This window comes from Hydra vulgaris, chromosome 01 (assembly GCF_038396675.1).
Source record: "Hydra vulgaris chromosome 01, alternate assembly HydraT2T_AEP".
Lineage (NCBI taxonomy): Eukaryota > Metazoa > Cnidaria > Hydrozoa > Anthoathecata > Hydridae > Hydra > Hydra vulgaris.
In genome coordinates, this window is record NC_088920.1 from 66,930,893 (window position 1) to 66,958,142 (window position 27,250).

A 27,250-nucleotide genomic window follows, 5' to 3' on the forward strand; every position below is an offset into this window, starting at 1 on the left:
TTTGTTAATTGAGTGGTATTTTATTATATAGCATATATTTAGAGCTATTACAATTTTGGCTAGCATCCCATTTGATCTACACAATTTCACTGGTAAGTTTTTAAGATTAGAGGAAAGAATAGATTTGAGTTAGTTTTAGTTCCAAGATATCTAATGAAACTACAGGAAATATTTTTGGCCAATTTTTTTAAATTTGGCCATTTAGTCTAAAGTTTAGGTTTTTATATATTTTAGATTGACTTGGTTTGAAAATAATGAGTTCAGTTTTGGTGTTAAGACCTAGTTTGTTAGAGCGAAGTCATTGAAATAGATTGGATAAATCATGATCAATATGTTTGTTAATTTTTTTTAATGAAATGTTTTGTTATGTGTAAGTTGGTGTTGTCAGCAAAATGGTAAACCATTGAAAATTTTAGGGAGATATTAGGATCATTTATAAAAATAAGGAAAGGCAATGATCCTAGTGCAGAACCTTGGGGTGCACCTGTGGAGTATTTTATTGGCAAAGATTTGGCATCATTGATGGAGGCAAATTGTGATCCATTAAGAAGGTACAATGAAAACCAATTTACTTAAGAGGATGGAGGGATCAACCAAATCAAAAATTTTCTCTAAATCAAGAAACACTCTACATGCTAAAAGTATATTGTCAAAAGCTTTTCTAATAGTTTCAGTTATTTTAATAAATTGAGATAGATCTACAATTCGAGTTGTAGATTTATCTCAGAAATTATGTGGCCATTAGGGGTGTTCAGAAAAAAGAAATTTTAGAATTTGAAAAACCAAACCGTCTAGATTTGAAGTAAATATGTTTCAACTTACTCACATAAAATTTCAGCACCATTGAACCACTCTTTCCTTGCCCTCAAAGCACATGTTTGGAAAAAAAAAAGATCCAAAAATTACCATAAACGGATTACTTTAAGTGTCTTGAGGGCAAGGCTAGCATAAATATTTATAATAAGTTTTTTTTTCAAGGTTTAGATAAATATCTATTTTTGACTTTATAACTTACATTTTAAATTGGCTAAATTACGTTTATTATGTGGTGCGGCGTTCTTTTTATAACCTATTCAACAATTAAATTCAATCTTTATTATTTAGATTCATAATATAGTTTGCAAATGTATATATTCAAAATAAGAATAGAATTACTAATTTTATGTATGTTTATTTTTTGTAATATTTTAATCAGAATAAAATAAAATACTCCTTAAGTTATGACTACAAATTTTTAATTTGTCTTCAAAAACCACACTTCGCATTTTTTTTTACTTTTTTGTAAAATTTAGAGATTTTATTGCGAAAAATGTTCCTTATGTGCAGTATCAATGCTATTTTGAAAAAATCAAATATGTGCCGAAGTACCTTGCATCATTAGTAAATAGACAGTTTTCAAGTGGTCTTTAAAAATAAATCATTAACACTTAAAAAATAAAAAGGTTTTTTCAAATTTACAGAAAATGTTGATTTTGTAACATATGAAGTTTTTGCATATCATGATTCAATATTCCTTATCAAATCGGAAAAAAGATATTTTAAATATTTAAAAAGATTTTGTAGAAGTTTCTTCTATAGTTTATCTAATTAATCTTTTTTTGTTTGTTCGTATTTTGTTTCTTGGTTAAGGAGGAAAGACTATCAGATACTCTTTTTTTGGTAAGACTGGTGGAGCTTTTTCCAGAAATCCTGAAAGCAGAGCAAACTCTGTCAACTGATATCAATCTGTTCTGCTTTTCCTCTTCATTGTTGTAATGATGGATATATTGCTGCATCATGCATAACTAAAATTAGGATTTTCAAGTAGGCTCTTAAATTTTTGAAATAATAAGTTTTCTGGTCCTGTAGTCAACTCATTTGTTGTATGTTTCCAAAAATGCACCATTCTTAATTCTGTTATGTGATGCCTGCATGCTAATTTTAAAAGATATCTTTATGATTGAACCATTTTTGATCTTGGTATTGCTTGTAGTTGTATCAAAACAAAGACCTCCTACTTTTGATTCAAGTTTATATTCCTTTAGTAGGTTCATTATACTTGTATATTGATCCTCACCAGAAGAGAAAGTTAAAGGAGGAACACCTTAACCTTAGCTAAAACACAGTTCCAATCCAAAGTTTTACAACTTTCAAAATTTTTATGAAGCAAGTACGTAACCAAACTGATTTTTTTGGTGGTTTTAGGCAGTATAGATTGCAGGTATGCTAGATGTTGTAGAATATCCATGTCTGTTCAAAGTTGAATATCTAAATGCATATTTGTTTTTGTTCATTATATTTTAATGAGATAATTTAGATCACTCTCTTAAATATATAATATACATTAAATTGCTCAAGTTTCTTACAAATTAAAAATTACCTGTAACTTCTGGTTTAGCTGCTTTAATAATAAACAATTTCTTTTTTTTTTTTTAGATCTTAACTTAAATTTGTTTTCAAACTCGCACGTTTTGTGCAAGTTTGAAAACAAATTTAAAAAAACTCTGAGTTTAAATTGAGTTTTTAATTCTAAACTAAATTATTGACTAGCAGTTTTTTTAATTCACTTTAAACTGTTTTTGTTTTTTATTTTATTTTCTCAATATTTTGTTAAACTAATTAAAATAACTAAAATTTTCATTGTGTTCTCCAACAGAAAAACTTTTTTTACAAAGTTATATTCTTTCAAAGTTATAATCTTTCAAAGTTATATTCTTTCAAATTTATATTCATTCAAAGTTATATTCTTTCAAAGTTTTATATTTTTTTCAAAGTTATATAATTTTTTATATTCTTTCAAATAATAAGAAACAAAAAGAGCAAAAAGAAAAATATATAATATTTTAGTTTTTAAAAATATCTATTATATAATATCTTAGTATATAATATATAATATTTTAGTTTTTAAAAATATCTATTATATAATATCTTAGTATATAATATATAATATTTTAGTTTTTAAAAATATCTATTATATAATATCTTAGTATATGATATATAATATTTTAGTTTTTAAAAATATCTATTACACAATGTAACAAAAAAAAAAAAAATTTCTGTTTATCAAAGTTTTTTGATGTTTCTTAATTAATTTGAGTATGCTGAGTCTGAATATGACATTGGATTTTTTATTGCATCAATCGTTTGGTCGTAAAAAAAAAAAAAATCAATTAAACATATAATTAATATAAATCGTTTTGCATTAGATTCTACTTTAGTCAATATAAAACATTTACTAATTCAAAAGTGTTATGTTATGTTACAAAACTTCATGTTACATCATGTTTCTTACATATATTACATAATGTTACATTATATTGTATTGTAACAGTCTCTCACAATCTCAAAAAACACTAAAAGTGAACAGTAGAACGAGGTTTTCTTTTATGAAGTTTCTCGTCATCGCGTATCAAACACCAGATGTAGTCACCCATCATAGCTGCATCCCATCTGCCCTGGTATCTTTTCTCCATTGCAAGAATATCCTGATGGAAACGTTCCCCGTGCTCTTCACTCACATCACCCAAATTTGGTCTGAAAAATTCCAAGTGTGAATGCAGGTAATGCAGCTTTATTGACATTCTGCATTTCATATCTGCGTACCGTACAATTAAGTTTTCCACTATCTCTTTGTAGTTATCACTCTTATTGTTGCCTAAAAAGCTATGAACAACATGTCTAAATGCAGTCCATGCTTCTTTTTCAACAGCAGACATTTTGTCCTCAAGCTCCTTACATGCCAACATAACTTTAATCTGTGGACCAATGAATATACCTGCTGAAATTTTTGCATCTGACACCTTTGGAAACATCTGCCGAATATGCTGGAATGCTGCACTATCTGGGTTTAATGCTTTGACAAATTGTTTGATAAGACCAAGTTTAATGTGAAGGGGTGGTAGTAAGATCTTTTCAACAGGTATCAGAGATTGATTAATAACATTGTGCAAACCAGGCTGTAAATGTTCTCTCACTGGCCACTCACGTCTTGTGAAGTGCTGGTTTGCAGCCCTGCTATCCCATAAACAAAGAAAACACGAGTACTTTGTGTATCCTCCTTGCAGACCGAGAAGAAATGCTAGCATCTTAAAGTCTCCACATACATCCCACTTGTAACTGTCGTAGTTGATTTTCTCAAGCAACAACTTCACGTTCTTATAGTCTTCCTTTAGATGAACGGAATGAGCTACTGGAATCGAAGGAAATCGGTTTCCGTTATGGAGCAAAACTGCCTTTAGACTTCTTGTTGAGTTGTCAATGAATAATCTCCACTCTTCAGGATTGTGAACAATGCCAATGTCATTGAAAAGACCACGAACGTCATGACAATAGCACAGTGATTCTGATACTACATAAAAGTATGCGAATGTTTCATGTCTTTTTCGGTATTTCGAGGTTCTGCAGCTTGGATCTAATAAATTCCATTCTTTCAAACGTGATGTCAGAAGTTCTGCATTTGATTTAGTGAGACCTAAATCTCGTACTAAGTCATCAAGTTCTTGTTGGATAGGGAAATGAGGTGAATCATTTGGTTCCCTGAAATCACAGTCATCATTGAGTTCATCCGGTGAGTCTACTTCAGAATGATATGCAGCTGCTTCTTCGGATTGAGGTGGAGTAGGAACAGGCAATTCATCACTGTGTGGAACTGGTCCAATAGAAGATGGTGTACTTGGATAAACTAGAGTCAGCCTATCTTTCGGTTTTTTATACTTTGAAATGTCAACAATGCAGAAAAAGCAGTCATCATGATGGTTCGTCGGTTCTCTCCATATTCTCGGAATCGCAAAGGGCATTGACTTTCGGATTCCACGCAGCCATCCTTCCAGAGTTGATCTGCAGCTACCACAACTGTAGTGTGGTGCCCACAATTTGTCCTGATCTCCCATAGCCATGCCAAAATAAGCATGATATGCAGTAAAGAATTTTGTACCACTGACAATCTTATGTTTAGCTTGTGTTGGACTAATATAGTAACCACAAACATAACAGAATGAGTCAGGACAAAGCTTGCAGGATCTACTAGACATATTCACCACTTCATGTAACAGTTGTAATTAGTTAAACTGAAAATAAACACACGAATATAGTTAAAATCAGCATATATATATAATGTTTTAATTGCATTACACATATACGAAAACTCCGAAATATACTTTATGCTTTTTCTCAGGAAATCTTGATGATAGAGAAAAACCAATGGTACCACTGAAATCAGCATACAAAAATTATGTAAGAAACATTAAAAAATTAACATAAACAAAAATGTTGTTACATGGTGTTATATAATATCTTAGTATATAATATATAATATTTTAGTTTTTAAAAATATCTATTATATAATATCTTAGTATATAATATATAATATTTTAGTTTTTAAAAATTTATTTTGTAGTGCAAAAAATATCAATGATATATTCATCAATTAATTTTTTTGTCATTAATTTTGAAACCCTTATTAATAAATGAGTTAAATACTTAGATATAGTTAGATGCAAAGTTAAGATAGTTATTTACTGCAGCTGTTTTTCAAAACGCCTCAAGATGCTTATTACATATTATATGTTAATTAAAAAAACATTATTAGGAGATTAGGAGACACTTTGTAAAATGTTTCTTGAAACTAATATTTTTTAATTATTTTTTTCATAATTCTTCAAAAATATTTATCAATGACATTTGTAGGCATCTAAATTAGCTTAATTTGTAAGAGTCAAGTTTAATTTTTTTTACCTCAAGGCTTTTTGTTAAATGGCTGCAGTACACCCTATCAACATATTACCTTCTTTTTTGTTGTGCAGGCTTTATTTTGTCTGTGTAAACTGGCATACATGGGTGTTGATGCACACCCTGACTAAAGTCTGCTGTTTCTGTCGAAGCCTATATATTTATATGTATATATATCTGTGTGGGTGTATATATATAATAATAAGTGACTGATTTTTAGATCTTACCCATCTAATATCCATGTTGTTGATTGTTTTGAGCATTATTCCAGTCTAAGCTGTTCCTTTAAAAACTTTGATACTTGCCAAAAGGAAAGTTTGTATAACTTAATAAAAGTAAATTTAAATTCTCCATATCGGAAGTTGCGTTTACTTACTCTTATGATTCTGCGTAATCTATATGGAGAAGGAAACACCAATAAAGAAGATATTGAGGTAAATTTTGCTGAACATTTTTACAATTTAGATGTTTGAAAACCTTAATCAAATATTTTATTAAATTTTATAAATGGCCATTTAAATTATTTTTATAGTATATAAAAATTTTCTTTTATAAAAAAAAAGAGAACAAATGTACTAATATAACTTGTCATTTCAAAAATTTTGTAAAATCAAACACCACTTTACAGTTTAATATTTTTTTATAATATTTCAAATGAAATGATATTTTACTTTCATTTAGGAACCTCTAACTTAGGCCCCAAACCTCTGACTCTAAAATGCATATTCTTATTAAATGCCTTACAAATTCTTAAACAGTCTTTAATATGAATAATACATGAACTATTGATTCTTTTTAAACCTTTGAAAAAAGCTTGTAATTAATTTTATCTTTTTGGAAAAGTTTTTTTATAATTTTAATTTGCAGGTTTCAACAAGTTTAGATGTTTTTGAAGTATGTATTAATGCTGAAAATATTGAAGCTACATTTCATAATTATCGTGAAAAGCTCTTATATTTTCAACGTATGATGTATTCCAGTGTATCGAGTTTGCCCAGCATGCACCATGATGTTATTGTTAGAATTCTAATTGGCAATCTTTTTACAAACCTAAGTGTGTTATGGGATCAGCTTATTGTTATTATTGCTTCATTTGCTGAGAATGATAATGAAGAGTTTTGGCATACATGGAAAGATATATTTTTGGCATCATCTCAAAACAATGGTCTGTATGCTTTGTGTTCAGTTAAATTTTTTTGTTTTCTGTATTTGTTTTACTTATAACTTGTGGAAAAAAAATTTAAATTTCTTTTTTAAACATAGAGTCACCGTGTATTCAAAACTCAATGACTTTAAATTCTGTATTTGAAAAGTACTTTAAATTGAGTAAAAGTTCTGATGTAAGAGCTGATTACAAGAATTTTCGAATCTTGCTTTTAAATGCTATGACAAAATTTGCACCATTAGTTGAAAGAAAATCACGAGATGTTGTTCCAATTTTTTTTGAATTTATACAGTATGTTCATATATGAATTAATTAATAATCAATATGCATATGTGTGTGTATGTGTGCACTTACATATGGTTTTCAAATGTATTTTCTAAATATTTTTTTTTAGAAAAGAGTATACATCTAGTGATGAAGTTCTGTCGCAAAAACAGGATCTAAGAAAAGAAGTAGCTCAATTTAAACTTCCTAATGAAGACACTAATGAATTCCTAATGAATAAAGTAGATAGAAAAACGAAAATTAAAACTCTGTGTGCATACCTTAATCTGTTCAAGTTGTTTAAACACCCTCGTGGTCTAGTCAAAGAGCCAAAGATTTATCAACTTTATCTTGATTTTCTAATCAGTAAAGATAATGAAATACAAAGCTTAACTATTGATTGTTTGATGACCTACAAATTTCGATATCTAAAGCCATATGCTGAAAATTTTAAAAAGCTAATGAATGATGCAACTTTCAGGGATGAACTGCTTTTATTTTCAACTGATAAAGAAAATGAAGTGTTAAAGGAAGAGCATAGATCAGACCTTATGCCGATTTTAATTAGGTAGTCATTTTTATTTTTATTTATTTTTACTATAGTATTTCAACTCTTATCACATTTAAGTTATATGTAAAGTTAATTTTATATAAAATTATTTATTATTTCCAGGCTACTTTACGGAAAGTTGCTTAGAAAGTCTGGCCTTGGTGCAAGTGGAAAATCTAAATCTGCTAGAAGAAATGTTATCATGCAGTTTTTATCTAACTGTTCAAAAAGTGAAATTCAAACTTTTATTGATATAATAATGGAGCCCTTTAAGCAATACCAAGGTGGTTTTATATATTTTTGAAGTATATATATTCTTTAAAAGCTTATGTTAGTATAGTTTTTTTACAAATTTAACTACAAATGTGTTTTGTTGATAAAAATATTTTTACAAAATTTTAAAAAATATCATTATAATTCATTCAATTCAACCCACATAAGAGAAAGCTATAAAAAAAAATTAGGCAATGTGTTTACACAACTATATAGTTCAAGATGTTTTATGTGTTTATGCAACTATTTAGTTCAAGATGTTTTATTTTGAAGCTCTATGCAGCTGCAATGATGAATTGAGGGTTTGATAATGGGAAATGACAGAAAAAACTATTGATGAGTACAAAATAGAAAGAAAAGAATTATTCAAAAAGCTCAAAGTTTATTAGTAGCTTAAACCATTAGCCAAGAATGCTTTAGACAAAATGTGCTATTGTTTAAACATAGTTTTTTGAGTAAATTTAAAATCTCTTATACTTTAAAAAAAAATTTAATTCAGTCCTTTTACAAGATATAAATTAAATTCAGTTCTCATACAAAAAAAAATAAACAATTCATTCTTTATACAAGATAAAAAAGTTAATTCAGTCCTTATACAAAAAAAAAAAAAAAATTAAATTTAACCCGCATAGAAAAAAGAATTTAGTTCCTCATACAAGATAAAAAATTAGTTCAGTCTTCATGCAAGTAAAACAATTTTATTTGCAACAGTGCTATTGTCTTGGTTATAAAATTTCCTTCTTTTGAAAAGATATTTTTTTACAAGAATTTAATGCACTTCATGGCAGCATATTCAGATCCATTTGACTTGGCAGCTGCTTGTATTTGAAAAAATTGTTTTGAGATTTTGTTGCAATACTTAAAAATGTTTTTTAAATTTTGATTATGGCTGTTAATTTTTTTATAGAGTTCGACATTGCCAATTGTGTTGAATTAGATATTTCATCTGTTATTCCCTTGCGTCGACAAGCTGGTTTTTTAAATATGCTGTCAGATGTCGTAAATAGATTAGACAAATTAGCAAAGCCGTTCCTACCACTACTATTTGATAATCTTTTGTCAATAATATGGATGAGTTGCACTTGCTTAAATGTATATAAAGACCAGGTAACTTAGCAATGTTTATAATACTTTATATATATATTAATATAATGTATATAATATTTTAAAATGCAATAGATTTTTGTTATTGAAACTTACTTGCCTTAGGCTCAATATGGAGTCCAGGCTCCAGATGAAGTTGCTACAGTCAAGAAGGCTACTCAAGTTTTTTTTTGTTCCTAATTTTTTTCTTTCAAACTATAAAACACAAACCAGATTGAACATTGCTGCACAGAGAAACTGAGCTACTTCAAGACTACTTCAATTATTGAAGAAAAAAAAAAGAAATCTGCAAGTTATCATCATTAGTGGTTTTTCAGTGATGAAGGATGAAGATTATTTTTATACCTGATTACAAACAGACCCAATCCTGAAACACTTAACATCAATCCAGTTTTAGTAGAAATTACCAGAACTTATCCTGAAACACTAAACATCAATCCAGTTTCAGTAGAAACTAAAACAGACCCAATCATGAAGCACCCGATATCAATCCAGTTTTAGTAGAAATAAAGAGAAATATTGAAGTCAGCAAAAATGTAAGCATTTCTCTGAACGTAAAAAGTGTGCACCCCTTCTAAATAAGTTTGTTTAGAAAAATACAAAGGTGCTCACAAAAAGCTCTCTTAATTTTAACTGATACTCCAATTAAAGAGGCTCTCTGAAATCAACAGCTTTAGCAAAACTAAAAAAAAAAAAGAAACTACTTTTAGAATACTTCAATTTTCTTAGACAAAGATCCTGTTTTTGCGACAGAATTTCATCACTAGAAATATACTAGAGTAAATTTGAACTTGAACTATTTGGATATAAACTTGAACCTTTTGATTGTAGGTTCTACCACTAGTCTACTGCCACATACAAAGTTTATACCACAATATTTCTACCACATACATACAACAATTACCACATGGTTATACTGCACTTAATAATTAATCAACATAAAGTAGTAGTTAATTTAAAAAAAAAACAATTCAGATGGGAGAGAGGCTCAGGATAGTTGCAAGGCTCAAACTTGGAAAATAAAACAGGTTTAACTTTGTTTTCAATTTGTTACAAATATGTACAAAATACAAAATGTTGGCAGCTATATTGCTAACTGTTGGCAGCTATATTGCTAATTATTGGCAGCTTATATTGCTAACTGTTGGCAGCTATATTGCTAACTGTTGGCAGCTATATTGCTAACTGTTGGCAGCTATAATGCTAACTGTTGGCAGCTATAATAAGGATTCAAAAAAGTGTAACAATTAAAAAGTTTTAGAAAAGTTTAAGTAAATTGTAATAATAAAAGTAACTTTAAAAATGTCACATGTTGTGTGACTCAATTGTTGAACAAGTTTAAAACCCATTAATTGCTAAAAATAGTAATGTGCACAAAGACATTGAATGTGAGTTTTGGCAGGTTTTATTAGGCATTATTATTTGTAAAAATAAAATCAGGGCAAAAATATTTTTTGTTTTATTCTTCTTTTTTATTTCTTCTTTTCCTAAAAATTTAAGGTTTACACTCAAAACTATTTGAATTACATCCACATGTTGCTTGCATTCTAAAACAGATTATTCAACATTTAGAATATGCGTTAATATATAAAGTGTATACATGACACTTGTTCAAAATTAAAGAAGTTTAGTCCATTTTTTTAAAGATTAGGTTTTTTCATCATTTTGATTTTTTATTGAAAGAGGTACTAATCTAACAATAGTATGAATAAAAAAATTATTTGTCATCTTTATTTACAATTACAAAATTATTGAGCTTCAAAAAATATTTTGTATGACCATTTGTTTTTCGTTTTTTTCTTCTCAAAACATGTAAAATATGGCATTTAAAAAGGAAGGAAAAACACTCTTCACTTGTATTATAATTAAAAGTTTTCAATTTTAATTTTAACCCTCTAATTTAATGTAGTTTGTGGTCAGGAAAATTAGTTCAAAATTTAAGTAATTTGTTTTAATGACTGCTCAAGAGATTAAAAGTTTTTTATGTGGTTACACACACACACCCTCTAAACTCAATTACATTTTTTTCAAAATGTAATTGGGTTTATTGTGAAATTCAGAAGGTAGCCCTTAAGTCTAAATTTTACAATATAACGCTAAATGCCAAAAAAAATTTTAAATTTCATGGTGGGTCTCAAAAAGAAACAAAATTATATAAACATTTTTAAAAGAGTTGTTTTATGAAAAAGTAATTATTTTGGATTTTACTGTATAGACATTTTTCACTAAATATAAAGAATTTTTACAAGAATTTTTTATTATAATTATTTTTTTTTTATTTATTTATTTTGGCATTCAGGGTCACATTGCAAAATACAGACTTGAGGTGGCCCCCCTAAATCCAATTACATTTTTCAAAAAAGTTGTTTGGGAGAACCAATAAAAAGTTTTGAGAATAGGGCTTGATCTTTTTTTTTGAAAGTAGGGGGTGTTTGATACATCCTTATATAAATACATATATATATATATATATATATATATATATATATATATATATATATATATATATATATATATATATTTATATATATATATATATATATATATTGAAATAGAAAACTTGAAAGTGGAAGTCAAGGCCCAAAAAAATACTGTCATAAATGCAACAAATCCAACTGCTAAAACATTTGCAACTGCTCTTTTTGGAAACTCAACTTAACAAAAAACAACTCGTAATAAATGCTTGCACAACAGAGGAAAAAAACAGAAGTTTATACGAAAGAAACGTCATAATTACAGGCTGTGAACATTCTGAAACAAATAATGACAATGAAAACAAAATAGCTTTAAGTGGTTTTTTAAATTCAGCTGGAGTCTCACCGTTGAATGACATTTTTGCAGTAACCCTAACACTTATCTTTAATTCCTCAATTGCAACTTCGGAAGTTCCAGATATGTAGAAGAAATTGGTTATGTTAATGTTAAAAATGGATGTAAGTCAAATTGTAGTAACTAAAGACAAGTCTCGAAAACATCAATACCACATAAAATACTTGAGGGATTGAGGGAATCTCTGATCACTTACTAACCAATGGTTCAATTACTAAAGTTTCTGCATGGTTTTGTGAAATGAAAAGGATGCATAATGAATCTGTTATAATCTCGCAACATTTGTACTGAAGCCACTAATCAAAACCAACCAAAGCCAATGTTGTCTATACTAATTATAAAAACACCAGCTGATGCACTACCATGATAAGTGCAAGGTTAGCATGTTGGTCTCAAAAAAAATAAATCAATACATTATTACACAATATTAGGCCAAGACGGACTTTGTCATTCATTAAAATATACTGCAGTTGAATGTGAGCTTAGTATTTTTGTGGCCAATGATTTGAAATTAAGATCACAAGTAGATGCAGCAGCAGCAAAAGCAAACAGGAAATTTGGTGTACTAAAAGAATCATTCAGCGGATGCGGTGTATTCCTCTGGCAAATATTATCCACTTTATACATCTTGATCTTATCTAGAGTTTGCAATCCAAGCCATCACACCTTAATGGCAATATTGACAAATTAGAGCAAATTTTACTTCGTTCAACAAATTTAATAAACTCCCTGAGACAATATATTTATGAAAAAAGATTAGAAGCACTGGGACTGTCAAGACTGTCAAGAACTGTCAATAGAGGAGGAAAAGATGGAATTTTATAAACGAATTCAAAATCAATCAAAACCTTGAACTAGTAGATTTTTATGTACCACAACGATATCCCTTCTCCAAATCAACATAGTATGATCTAAGACAGAACCACAAGTTTATGCTTCAACTGCAACAAGTCAAAAACAATCGCAAACAATAGTACTATACATATCAAACTCATCAGCATAGCATAGCCTAGTGCCAAGCTTCGTCAAACTTTATAATATTTTTGTAAAATTTGATTACTGAATAATCTAAACTAAACTATATATTGTATATATAAGTTCTGAGTTTAACCCCCACCTCATCCCTGTTAGTACCGCTCTCAATTTGTTTCTCTGCACAGGGGCCTTGTTTGTCAAGATTCATGTTTCAGAGTTATAGAGTTAAGAGAGGATTGTAACCACAGCAAAAGTAGACCCCTCGACTGTAGTGGCCTTCTCAGCCTTGGGAAAGTAAATTAACATAAAATATATGTATATATATATAATGTAAAAATATATATATATATATATATATATATATATATATATATATATATATATACATATATATATTTATGTATATGTTTATATGTATATGTATATGTTTATATGTATATGTATATGTTTATATGTATATGTATATGTATATATATATGTATATATATATATATATATGTATATATATATATATATATATATATATATATATATATATATATATATATATATATATTTGAAAGATGACATCTTGTATGAGAGTATATTATATATTATTTTAAAACATCAAGAAATACAGTTTCTCTCAATACAAATAATATTATTTTATAAGAAATTTTCGCTGGGTTATAGATACCAGCATCATCAGCTTGTAAAATGTTACAATAATTTTTAATCGTTATAGTTTATATAAAATTGTTACTATTGACGTCAGCGGTTGAATGGCTTCTTTTGATTTTTAAATTTTAAAAATGGCGTCCAAAACATAGTTTTTACATATTGGCCTTCATCAAGGTTAATTCCGCCGTTTCGCGCAGAGCACATGTTGTTTTGTATTTCTAACGCCTCTCTAATTTTTCTTTCAAACTTTTTATTTTCTACTTTTAACGTTCTTGTTTTTTCCCAAATAATATTTTCTTTGCAAAAGGTTTTATGATATGCTAATGCAGATTGATTAGGCTTGTTTTCATTAATGCTCTTCTGATGTTGATGCATCCGCGTACTTACCTGCATTTTTGTTTCACCTATGTAGACTTTGGAGCAGTTGCATTTTATTATATACGTTCCAGGTTGGCTGTTACTTGGTAGTTTTGTTTTGTTTTTTGATGTTAATAAAGATCTTAAATTTGGGTTTGATTTAAATACTGCTCTGTACCCTGCTTTTCGGAATATTTTTCGAAGTTTTGGTGAAAGGCCTGGTACCCAAGGTAAAGACACTACAGGAAGATTGTTGCATTCTGATGGAATTTTGTTTTTATTTTGTCTTTTTTGATGGAATTGGTGTGTAATATTCCTCAATAGCTTTTCATCGTACCCATTTTCAATAAACATGTCAATTAAAAAATTTATTTCGTTTTGCAAATGATGTTTACTACAGATGGAGTAAGCTCTGTGGAGAAAACCTTTAAATATAGCTGTTAAAATATTTGGATCGTGATTTGAATGCGGTTTAATTTGAATGTTAGTGATTGCCTCTTTTCGATATACTTTGTACTCATATTTTCCTAGTGTGTTATTTGTAATGGTTATGTCAAGAAAGTTAAGCGTTTTTGTTTCGTTTTCAACTTCAATTGTGTATTGTATTGCAGGATGTTGTTGATTTAAAATATCTTGGAACTGTTTTGCTTGTTTGATGTTAGGAAATCTTGCATGACTATCGTCAACGTATCTTAAAAATGATTTTAGATTAAGTGCCGGATTTTGTGTCAAATTAAAATGGCTTTTAAAATGGCTTTGACACAAAATCCGGCAATTAATCTAAAATCATTTTTAAGATACGTTGACGATAGTCATGCAAGATTTCCTAACATCAAACAAGCAAAACAGTTCCAAGATATTTTAAATCAACAACATCCTGCAATACAATACACAATTGAAGTTGAAAACGAAACAAAAACGCTTAACTTTCTTGACATAACCATTACAAATAACACACTAGGAAAATATGAGTACAAAGTATATCGAAAAGAGGCAATCACTAACATTCAAATTAAACCGCATTCAAATCACGATCCAAATATTTTAACAGCTATATTTAAAGGTTTTCTCCACAGAGCTTACTCCATCTGTAGTAAACATCATTTGCAAAACGAAATAAATTTTTTAATTGACATGTTTATTGAAAATGGGTACGATGAAAAGCTATTGAGGAATATTACACACCAATTCCATCAAAAAAGACAAAATAAAAACAAAATTCCATCAGAATGCAACAATCTTCCTGTAGTGTCTTTACCTTGGGTACCAGGCCTTTCACCAAAACTTCGAAAAATATTCCGAAAAGCAGGGTACAGAGCAGTATTTAAATCAAACCCAAATTTAAGATCTTTATTAACATCAAAAAACAAAACAAAACTACCAAGTAACAGCCAACCTGGAACGTATATAATAAAATGCAACTGCTCCAAAGTCTACATAGGTGAAACAAAAATGCAGGTAAGTACGCGGATGCATCAACATCAGAAGAGCATTAATGAAAACAAGCCTAATCAATCTGCATTAGCATATCATAAAACCTTTTGCAAAGAAAATATTATTTGGGAAAAAACAAGAACGTTAAAAGTAGAAAATAAAAAGTTTGAAAGAAAAATTAGAGAGGCGTTAGAAATACAAAACAACATGTGCTCTGCGCGAAACGGCGGAATTAACCTTGATGAAGGCCAATATGTAAAAACTATGTTTTGGACGCCATTTTTAAAATTTAAAAATCAAAAGAAGCCATTCAACCGCTGACGTCAATAGTAACAATTTTATATAAACTATAACGATTAAAAATTATTGTAACATTTTACAAGCTGATGATGCTGGTATCTATAACCCAGCGAAAATTTCTTATAAAATAATATTATTTGTATTGAGAGAAACTGTATTTCTTGATGTTTTAAAATAATATATATATATATATATATATATATATATATATATATATACATATATTGTATACATACATAAAATATATTGAATTATTTTAGATTGATCCAAGTTATTTGGGAAGAATTAAATCATTGCGACACGGAGGTACAACTAAGTTGTTAGAGATTTTTAAAAGACTGGTTGATTTTCAATATGATGAATATCTTGAAAAAATATTTTCTGGTGTGATTTGGCCACAAGTAAATCATTTAATTAACTTCTAACATAAACAAACATTCAGACATTTGCATTTCAAACATAACAAACATTTAGACAGATCTATTTCTAACAGAACAGACTAACATTTAGACAGATAGACTTTGAGTTCTAAAATTGTAAATAAATACTCAGTCTAGAATTAAAAAAAAAAAAAGAGTTTGATTTTATTGAAGCAAATTAACTGAATTTTGGATTTTGATACAAGCAGCGAGTTGAGCAACCGCTAAATTTTATGGGCAAAAACCATATATCTCAAAAGTTTTTTGTTTTTTTTTTAACTATTTGAAGCAATCTCAACTCAAATTTTTATATTAAAAAATGGTTTTAAAAAATAAAATAAAAAAGTTTTAGGTAAAAGGTAAAAGTTTTTATGAAAATAAATTGTCAAAAAGCATCATGTCTTAAAGCAATTTTGATACAAAATAACCTGGTCAAACAAAAATTACGTTTGCTGATTTGTCTAACAGGTCGGGCTAGGCTATTTTTAAAATTAACTCATGTACTTTTTGGACCATGAGTATCACCAAGAAATGCTTTATTTGAATACATACAATTTAACTGTATGTCTCAACATACAATTGTATTTTTAATATAACATTGTATATAACATACTCTGTTACTGCATGTTGAGACATATTTGACATAGTTTAAGTATACTTATTGATTAAAAGTTTATTATTTAAATGTTTATTGAACTAAAATTTTTAAAATTTTTCATAAATTAAAAAAATAATATTAATGAAAAGTGTTCTAATAAAATTATTAATGTACCACTCAAAAATCTTATTGGTCAGTCAGTACCACTCAAAAATCTTATTGGCCAATCAGTACCACTTTTAAATAAATGCAGATTACTTAAATGATTTATCTGTTTAATTAAGAAGTTTAGTTCATTAATCAAATTTTTTCGATTATAAAAAGTTTGTTCTTATGTATTTGAATTTATTTTGTTTAAATGCATAAATGAATTTCTTGTTATCAGAATATGAACTAACTGTGAGATTATGAAAAGTTAAGTTTTTGACTGATTAAAATGTTTGGTTTTCCATTTAAAATTGTTTATTATAAAGCTCATCTGGATGCATATTCAAATAGCCCTTGGAATTAAGTAGTCCTCGGATTTAGGAAAAATAAGGTTGGCAATAAATTGCTAATCTAAAGTCTTTTTGAGGCTTTAGGTTGGCATCAAGTGGGCACCAAATTTTGAATCAGGGTTCAATAAATTGACAAACTTGTGAAGGTTTAGCATAGAATTTACAGAAAAATAAACGCCGAATTTGCAGACTTTTCTCTCAATGAAATCATCAAACGTTTTGAAGATTTTATTTAAAATTAGTAAAATGCTTGTTTTTCCATTTTTATTTTTATTGTTTTGTTTACAATTTAAATAAAAGGTTCTCATTTGAAATTTAAATAGGAATTAAAATGAAACGTTTGTTTTCTGTAGTGTTTTTTAAATTAATTGGTTCATAATTTAAATAAAACCTCCATTTTACCTTCTTTATTTTAATTATTTTATTTAGAATTTAAATAAAACTTTTATCCGTTTTTAATTTATTTGATATAACAATTAAAATAAAATTTTAAAATTCTGAGTTCAGAAAAAATTACAGACCTCAGGCACTGTCAGGTTGGCATTGCCAAATGCTGACTCTAGTTCTTAGAGCTGAATATGTGTATATATATGTGTATACTTGTTTTTGAATCTTTATTATAAGTCTTATTTTATCATTTTTAGTTTAAAAATTTATAAAGTTTTACTAGGAGTTTTTTAACCTAACTAGATGATGGCTATAATTCAATCATTTAAAGTTATTCAATCATCTATTGGTTTAGCTATATAGTAATGAGTCATTTTTCTAAAAGTTCCTACAAAGTTATGAAAACCTATGAGAAGTTTCTATGAATTAAGTATAAATATGTGGTATAAATATGTGGCGTAAAATGGATTATCAGGTCAATTAAAATTTCTGCATTGCAACTAGTCTATCTTGAAAAACAGATTGCATTAAAGGCCATGGATGGCATTGCATGCCTTAAGATTCTTTGTTGAGCCACCCAACAGCTGAGGCTATATGGAATATATTTGATCAAACAGTTCAGGGTTTTAGTGTCCAAAAATAAACTTATTGTTTGAATATCTCTCAACTCTACAATCTCCTCACCTTGCAAAATTGACATTTGGCTACTTGGTCTTATTTGGCCTACTTGAGCAACTTTGTGCGAAAAGGTTATTTTTTGTTCCAATTACTAAGAAACAGCGAGCATAGTAAGTTAAAATAAATATAAATATCTATTTTCATTTGACCACTGCTTTTTAGATGTTTTGAGAACCTTTCAAAAATGCACAAAAAAAGCTTTATTTTTACAAATCATTTCCAAAAAAAAAATGAACAATGTAGATATTTACAGGAAAAATGATAATGGAGATATTTACAAAAAAAGCTTTACTTGAAAAAGGAAAAAAATCTTAACACATAAAAAAAAAAAAAAAATTGGTTGGAATTAATAAAAATTGCTTGTAATTAGTATTTTTAATCTTTTTTAACGTTTTTACAAAATTAAGTGATACTTCTAAATAAAGTAATAACTTACTTTCAACAATCATGTTATAAGGAAACAAATTTCATTCAATTTATCAGTTATATAATTATAAGAATTATGTAATTTCCTTTATTTATGCACTTTTTTTAAACAAGTTATTCGAAAATTTGATTAGTTTTCCACAAGGGTTTTTGAAACAGGATCAAGTGATAGTGGGACATCCCAAGATACGGCTAACATTTCACTTTTAGAACAAGTATTAGTTTTTCAAAATTTTAGAAAATTAAATGTCTTCTTTTTTCTTGTTAAATGGGTAAAAAAAAGATTTCTTGATTCTAAATGACAAAAGCAGAATGTTTTGTTTGTTTTAAAAATTTTAAATATTTGAAAAATCAAATATTTTGCTGTATTATTTTATTGAAAAATTAAATCTTTTCTATATTAAAATAACTGTAAGGGTGTATAAATTTACACCATCTTCGAATTGTTTTTAACTAAGTATTTTTTTTGGCAATGTGTTGTATTTAATTTATTAATCATTTAATTTTTTTACAATTCATAATATCAAATAATCAATTAGGTGTATATATATGGCAATTTGTGGATACCACGTTAATAAAACTGATCGTTTTTTGAGGCAAACCATTCGAAGACCTATTTTTTGACTTCTTCGTAGGAATTGAAGTGTTGCTCATTTAATGTGTGTCCTATCAATGAAAACAAATGGTAGTCGGAAAGAGCCAAGTCTGGTGAATAGGGCGGGTGAGGTAACTCTTCCCAGCCAAGTGATGTTATCATTTCCTTGACCGCTTTTATTGTATGACTTGGAGCATTATCATGCAACAAAATTACCTTTCCATGTCAAATTGATCATTTGTTGTGGGTAGTGTTGCGTATCAACAGTTTCGCCAGGTTTTTGAAGTTCATGATACACCACTCCCTTCTGGTCCCACCAAACACAGAGCATTATCTTTTTTTCAAATTAATCAGGCTTTGCAGTCGATGTTGATGCTTCTCCTGGATTTACCCATGATCTTTTGCGTTTGGGATTCTTAAAATAAATCCATTTTTCATCACTAGTCACAATTCGATGCAATTCTGACTTCCTTTCGTGTCGTAACAGCAACATTTCACATGTGGTTTTTCGCTTTTCCATTTGCCTGTCATTCAATTCATGTGGCACCCATTTCCCGCACTTTGGATCTTTCCCATAGCTTTTAAACAGTCAGAAATTGCTGGTTGTGAAACATTTAACATTTCTGCCATTTGTTTTTGACTTAAAGTGTCATCTTCATCCAGTATTACTTGCAATTCTGTGTCTTCAAACTTTTTTGGTGGTCTTCCACATTCTTCATTTCGCACATCAAAATCATTATCTCTTTTTTTTAGTAGTCACTGCTTTATTAGTTTGCATACTGTTCTCATTAAAAGGTAAAAAAGATTTCTTGATTCTAAATGATAAAGAAAAATTTTTTAAATCATAAATATTTGAAAAATCAAATATTTTGCTGTATTATTATTGAAAAGTTAAATCTTTTCTATATAAAGATAAAGTTATGAATGAAAATAATTAGCATCAAAAGCAGAAAACCAAAAGTTCAGTTTAAAAAGTCAAAACGGATTTCCAGAACAATCCAAGCATATCAAAAGAATCCACTTGCCTCCCCCACCACCACTAACTTTAAAATCTCTTAGGGACTATTTTGCAAAAACAAATGTCACGTTTGTTTTTGCAAAATATGAAACTATTTCTCTTTCAGTATTTTAACAAAATTGCATATATATATATATATATATATATATATATATATATATATATATATATATATGTATATATATATATATATTATATTAAATTAAATATAGAATTAAAGTTCAATTACAAATATAATTTGAAACAATTTGTCGATTAATTACTTAGAGTTTTTCAACGCAAGTTTTAAAAAGTTTATTTTGAAGAGTTATAAATATCGTTTTTTTTTTTTTTTTCTCCCTTTTTTTTAATTTGTTTGTTTGTTTATTTGTATTCATCAAACTAAAAAATAAATTTTATTAATTTAATATTTTAAAAGAACTTGTATCAGAATTATATTTATTTTTAAACTAGAGTATGTTAAAGTTTTGGCAGATTAATTTTGGTGCTGAAACCAATATACTAGTTTTAAAATCAGCTAGATAAATCACTGACAAACACTTTTTTATTGAATATATATTATTTAAATTCCTTATAAAATCAATAAAGTAAAACACCAAAACAACTGTTGTTGTTTTACTTTTTTTTTTTAATTTTTAATTTATAAATAAAATAGTTAAAATCTGCAAAAGTTTTTATTTTTTTTAATTAATTGTGTTTTATTGTTTAAATGCAAATTAATGCATTAAAACTAATGTTTTATTTAAATTCCTTATAAAATGGTAAAATGCTGCATTCATTTTTCAAAATTTTAAGCAAATAGTGATGTTTGAAAAAAATCAATGAACTCAGTGATTGTTTATCTGTCAGTTTTATGCTAAAAGTTCGATTTATAGAACCTCGTTTATAAATTTTTTGTCAACCTGATGCTGGCATAACACAGTTTTTGGTCTGCAAATTTTTGCCAACCTTTTTTTACCTAATTCTGAGGGCTGATATACATACACATGCCTCCGCACACACATATACATAGTTTTAAGCATAGCATAGGCAAAAAAATTCAATTTATTATTATCTTAAATATATTTATATAATTATTTATATGTTTGTTACTATAATTTAGATTTCACTACTTTCTATTGAATGTACCCAAAATGTAACACCTTTATTTCGTTTAATTATGGTTTTGAGTGAACACAGAAGATATCATCCTTTATTGCATATTGCATCAAAGGAACACCAATCTCTGCTTACACACACTTTCAATATTTTAAAACAGAAGTCTATAAGCTATATAATTGAAAAAAATATTATGAAAATTGCATTAAATTTGTTATCAACAGAAGATTACATTAATAATGATAAAAATGATGAAAAACCTTTGGCACAAGAGTATGTGAAAAAGTAATTAAAGTTATTTATTTTATTTAGCTTTTATTAATTGAAAATCATAAGTTTAAACATTTTTTTATTTTTAAAAACAGTTTTTATAACTTTTTAGAGAGAGCGTTTTTTGCTGTAATAAATATCTTTTATGTAGATACTACCTGTATGTACACATACTTTTGTCTATCCTCATTTCATTATATTATTATCAATGACATTTTATTGTTAAGCCAATAGAAAAACCGGATGGTTTTTGAACAGAAGTTACTCGTGAATAGTGGCAACTTTTCCACTCTACCCAAAAAGGGATCATAAAATTTTTGCTTTTTTCAAACCCACCCACCTCCCTTAATATGTTTGTGTGTTCATATGTGTTCATGTATTTCTCCAAAAAAAAAAATTTTCTTAAATTCTTTAACTTTTAGAAATAAAAACTGTTTGATAATAAAGTCTAATATTTACTTATCTAGTCTAAATTTAACTTGATTTAATTTAAATTAGTTCTGTTTAGCTTTGATTGTAATAAACCATTTGGCATACAGATCGTTCAACCTTTTGTTCCAATAATTATTAAACATGTGGGCGAAAAACTTATAGAAAAAACTAAAGATTTGAATATTAAAACAAAACAAAAATTTAGCAAATTTTTGCCTGAGATTCAATTAGCTGTTTTATCAAAAATAAGCATGTTGGTCAATGATGAGTCAATTTGTAACAGCATTGTAGAAGTATTATTCCCGATTTTACAATGTGTATCTTCAGAAGACACTCAAGTATTTATAATAACATCTTTAAAAAACATGGTAGTTAATGTTTCTTGCGTTCAGCAATATTTATCCAAGTTTCCATTTTTGTTTCATTCTGTAACATGTCGAAAAGCTCGCCAGATGCTTTGTGATTTTTATCATGATTTAGCACTTAAAAGTAATGAAATGGTGAATCTTAGTCAGTTAATCCAAGATTTGAATTCCTGGGATAAAAAGCGTCTAGAAGAACCTGACTTTGACAGAAGGCTTGATGCTTTTAGAAAAATAGGTGAAGAAATATCACACTGGAGTGTTAAAGAGATTTTACCTGTCCTTTACAATTGTTTGTTCTTTATATCAACCACAGATGATATGTCTATTAGAGATGCTTCCAATAGTTGTATCCAAAAAATTATACATCAATCAGCTTGTCACAAAATGGAGATGTATAACTCAATCATTCTTAAGGTTTTGCTTCCAACCATTAAACAAGGATTAAAATCTAAGAAAGAGGTAAACACTTTTTTATACAAATCTAAAAAAATTAAGTTTTAAATTTGAATTTTTTTTTTTTTTTTTTTTTTTGAAATTATTAATTTATTTCAATTTTTCAAAGACTTTTAAATTTGGGTGATGGATGTTAAGATATGTTTAGGGTGATTTATTTGGTTTTATTTTACCGACATGCAAAAAATGTTGTATTTGTTATACCTTATTCTATTGTAGTATACAGCATTAAATTTTTTTAAATGCAATTATATTTCATAAATGGTTATGGCAATAGTAAGATTATGGTAGATTTTCAGGCACACAACTAGAGATTAAAAGTGAAAATCTGCCATATGCATATATTTTTGAAAATCAAAAAAGTTTTTTTTTAAACTTAAAAAAATTCAAAAAAAAAATTTTTAATTTTTTTACTTCAAAATTTTTTTCTTCCTTTTTTTGGTTTATTTTGTATTTTTAGATTAAGAATTACTTCTAATTTAATTTAGATACAATTTATTTAGATAATTTTTAGTTCAGCCACTAAGTTTTTACCTCTTTTTATGCAAATTTACTTGAATATATTTTGTTTAGGCAGTTAGATACGAGTACTTAGGTATTCTTGCATTATTAGTAAAGACATATGACAAATCATGCTTTAGTGAGATGAAACTGTTATGGTCTGAGGATCCGGAAACATGTTTTTTTGAGAACATGAAACATATTCAGGTAATTTTTTAAACTTATGAGAAATTTCTTTTTGTTTATACCATAGTAAAACTATTTAATGGTTTGAGTTCAAACAATGTTACAGTAAAAAATCATATATCACCTAAAATAATGTAATGCTAAAAATATGCTTAGTAATTTTTTTAGGCAATAAAGAAATGAACTGAAATGAGTGATTTAAATTACAAATAGAGTTGTTACTTTTTACTTAAAACCTAAACAATCAATAAGTTTCAGAAGTTTTTATTTAAATTAATAATATCCATTTGTATTGTTTGTTAAGTTTAAAATTTTGAATGAATGGATTATTATAGGTAGATAAATTTAAAAAAAAAATCTTTTGTTGCTGCAGTTTTGAAAATAGTATTCAGAAAAATAAGCATTAAAGTTTGTAGCACAGCAACAACAATAGAAGAACATAAAGTTGCTCTAAACAATTTTTAAAAAAATGTTACGCTTTATGACATACTTGATATTTATACTTTGCTTTTATGTTTGATATAATTATATACTTATGTTGTTTTTTTATTTTTTAGGTTTTTAGGTAAAATTTAATTTTGGAATTGACTATAATTAGATTATTAGATAGGAATTTAAATATATTGAACCTTTTTTTTTTTTTAAATCTATGCATAAATTTTATGCAAATTTATGCAAAATGATGCAATTTAGGTCCATCGTCGCATTAGAGCTGTACATCAGATATCAAAACTTTGCAATGAGGGAAAACTTTCTGCTTCAACAATGTTTTCATTTATCCTTCCATTGATTAGTCATAATATATTTGAGAGTCTTGCTGTTACAAAAGATCATAATCTGCTAAGTGAATCCATTTCAGCCATAGGAAGTATAATGAAATGTTTACCATGGGCAAAGTATTCTATGGTTTTAAGCAATTATCTTAAACTGTTAAGAACAGACAAACATAATCAAAAGACTGTAACAAGGTAATGTAATGAGGTAATTGATTAATATTTTTAATCAATTTTGATAAAAAAGTTTGATTTTTTTCTTTCTATGATTCAGAGTTATGATAGCTATATTGAACAATTTTCATTTTGATATGAATACTGAAACAAATAAACAAGCTGAGACAATTCTTAATGTTGTATCAATAAAGTTTCTTCCACGACTTCAAAACTTTTTGAAAAAAAAGGTAAATTATTTTATTTCTTATTTCTATTTGTTGAAATGGTTCTTTGTCTTGTATTTGTTGTTTAATGTATTTATTATTTGTGTTGTTAATTTTTTATCTCACGAACTGTTGTCGTGGCTTGTGTTGATTTTTAGGGATATTTTTTTAGTCAAAAGTTTCTGATTTTCATAAATTGAGTAAAAATCAAAAAGAAGATGATGAAGATATTATGAAGATACCTGTAACAGTTGCTGTTGTCAAACTTCTGCAAAAATTGCCTGTTGAAATCCTTAAAGTTCATTTACCAGGGTAACTTCATTATTACTTTTTTTTTTTTTTTTTGGTTAATAAATTTATTTTGCTTTTTAATTCTTTGAGTTACTCTTTCAGCCTTTTGTTGCGTGTGTCACAGTCACTTCGTAGTCATGCACGAGATGTTCGTGATATAGCTAGAGACACCTTGCTGAATGTTTGTCTTTCTCTTGGTCCTTCTTATTTATTTATGGTTTTCAATGAGATGAGAAGTGTCTTATTGCGGGGATATCAGCTTCATATACTTGGTTACACAGTTCATTCATTGCTTGTTGGAATGAAAGATGTTCTTCAATCTGGTGACTTGGATAGTTGTGTTAAACTAGTGACTGCGGTAAAAAGTCTTTGATTATTTCAAATATTTTTTTAATATTGGTACACAATTCTTTTGTTTATTTATTTCATCCTTTTTGTTTCATCTTTTTTGCATTAAATAAAGTTAAAACTATTTAACTTTGGTTTTTTAGATTTTAATAGAACAATATTTTGGCAATGTTTCAGAAGAAAAGGAAATAGCTGGTATTACAACAAAGCTTCATGAAGCAAAATCAAAAAAAAGCATTGAATGTATTGAGATACTTGCAAAATTTATATCATCAAGCTGTATTATTGAAATTATTTCTCCATTACAAGAGGTCTTGTATTTTACTTTTTATTTAAGGAAAACTTTTAGGAAAAAATTTGTATATGTGTATGTATGTACATATATATATATATGCACATAAACACAAATTTTATACATACGTGTATACACACATTTAAAAAATAATACTGTATTGATCTGCTATTTTAAATTACAACAAAATGTGATGGTGATGAGTGTGCATGGATTGACTCTTTCATTTTGCATTACCTCACTTTCCATTTTAACTATTTATAAATTTAGTTATTTCATTTAGATTCTTATAAAGTCTACTAACCATAAAGAAATTCATAGTATTGAAGAGACATTGCGTTTGATAGCAGTTGGTCTTCATCAAAATAAAGGAATCTGTGTTGATGATCTTTTAATATTTATTTATGGTCTTGTATCAAATACACTTGTTCTTTTATTTTCTGAAGACAGATCTGAAAAAAATGAAGCCAAAAAAGAAAATATAAAACAAGATGATATATTTTTAGTTCCAATGACACCTTGTCGTAGTGGCAAGGTTCCTGTCATTAGTAAACATACAAATGAGCATATTCTAGTAGAATTCGGACTTCAACTTTTACAGACTGCTTTAAAGCAACAGAAAGTTCTTCCATCTTCAGAGCAACATATCAAATTGTTGGACCCATTTGTAAAAATATTATTGAATAGTACTTCATCAAAATACATACGCATTGTAACTTTAGCTACACGGTGCTTGTTGTATGCTATCAAGTATAAACTTCCTTCCATGGATGCTTTGATACCAGAATTTGCAAAATGTTTGTTTGTAATTTTGAAAAAGTATGCACGTAATTGTGAGACAAAAGGTGATAATTTTGAATTGGTTTCAGTTTCATTCAAGGCTATGACAGTTTTAATAAGAGATACTACAGTATTCAAAGTAACAAATAGTCAATTACAGATTTTACTTTCTTTTGTGGAAGAAGATATTTATAATTCCTCTCGCCAATCTACTGCTTTGATACTTTTAAAAGCCATTCTTTCTCGTAAAATAACTGGAAATGAAGTTCATGATGTAATGTCAAAAATTAAAGAGTTAAGTGTAAGAGATCATGATGAAACAATTCGGTTGCTATGCCGACAACTTATGATGCAATATTTACTTGATTATCCACTTGGGAAGAAAATGGCGAATTTTTTAAACTTTTATGTTTCAAACCTAACGTAAGTACAATGGTTAGTAACTTTATTGTGTCCCTATTGGTATTGCTACTATATAGTGTACAATATTAGTAGAAATATAGTGTTACTGGACAATACCGCTTTTACTTGTAAATTATAATAACAGTAGAAATGCAATGTTACTAGACAACACTATAGTTACTTGTTAATTGCAATAATAATAGAAATGCAATGTTACTAGACAACATTACTGTTACTTGTTAATTGCAATAATAATAGAAATATAATCTTACTAGACAACAATTATACAATTATGTCTTGTTACATATAAATAGTAGAAATCATTACAAACATAATTTTAACATAATAAAAAAAGTAAAATACTAAAACTAATATTAACTTTAGTAAATAAAAATAAAAAATAAATAAATTAATAATTATAATAACGACTGTAAGTTTATTGTC

At 27.5% G+C, this 27,250-nt stretch overlaps 1 protein-coding gene across 2 annotated transcripts in view; it reads left to right on the plus strand.

Annotated features, from left to right (window-relative positions):
* LOC100197818 (small subunit processome component 20 homolog) overlaps window positions 1-27,250 on the plus strand; it is a 61,182-nt gene that overhangs the window by 14,086 nt on the left and 19,846 nt on the right. The window contains exons 6-21 of one of the 2 annotated variants that reach the window (XM_065788988.1): window positions 5,927-6,140; window positions 6,574-6,871; window positions 6,970-7,162; window positions 7,266-7,703; window positions 7,809-7,969; window positions 8,866-9,065; window positions 15,878-16,018; window positions 21,338-21,618; window positions 22,112-22,859; window positions 23,427-23,561; window positions 24,234-24,508; window positions 24,588-24,717; window positions 24,866-25,005; window positions 25,087-25,342; window positions 25,476-25,643; window positions 25,908-26,827. In XM_065788988.1, the coding sequence (XP_065645060.1) occupies window positions 5,927-6,140; window positions 6,574-6,871; window positions 6,970-7,162; window positions 7,266-7,703; window positions 7,809-7,969; window positions 8,866-9,065; window positions 15,878-16,018; window positions 21,338-21,618; window positions 22,112-22,859; window positions 23,427-23,561; window positions 24,234-24,508; window positions 24,588-24,717; window positions 24,866-25,005; window positions 25,087-25,342; window positions 25,476-25,643; window positions 25,908-26,827 (4,698 nt within the window). Of the gene's footprint in view, window positions 1-5,926; window positions 6,141-6,571; window positions 6,872-6,969; window positions 7,163-7,265; window positions 7,704-7,808; window positions 7,970-8,865; window positions 9,066-15,877; window positions 16,019-21,337; window positions 21,619-22,111; window positions 22,860-23,426; window positions 23,562-24,233; window positions 24,509-24,587; window positions 24,718-24,865; window positions 25,006-25,086; window positions 25,343-25,475; window positions 25,644-25,907; window positions 26,828-27,250 lie in introns of both variants that reach the window. The other variant, XM_065788989.1, reaches the window with a different exon arrangement.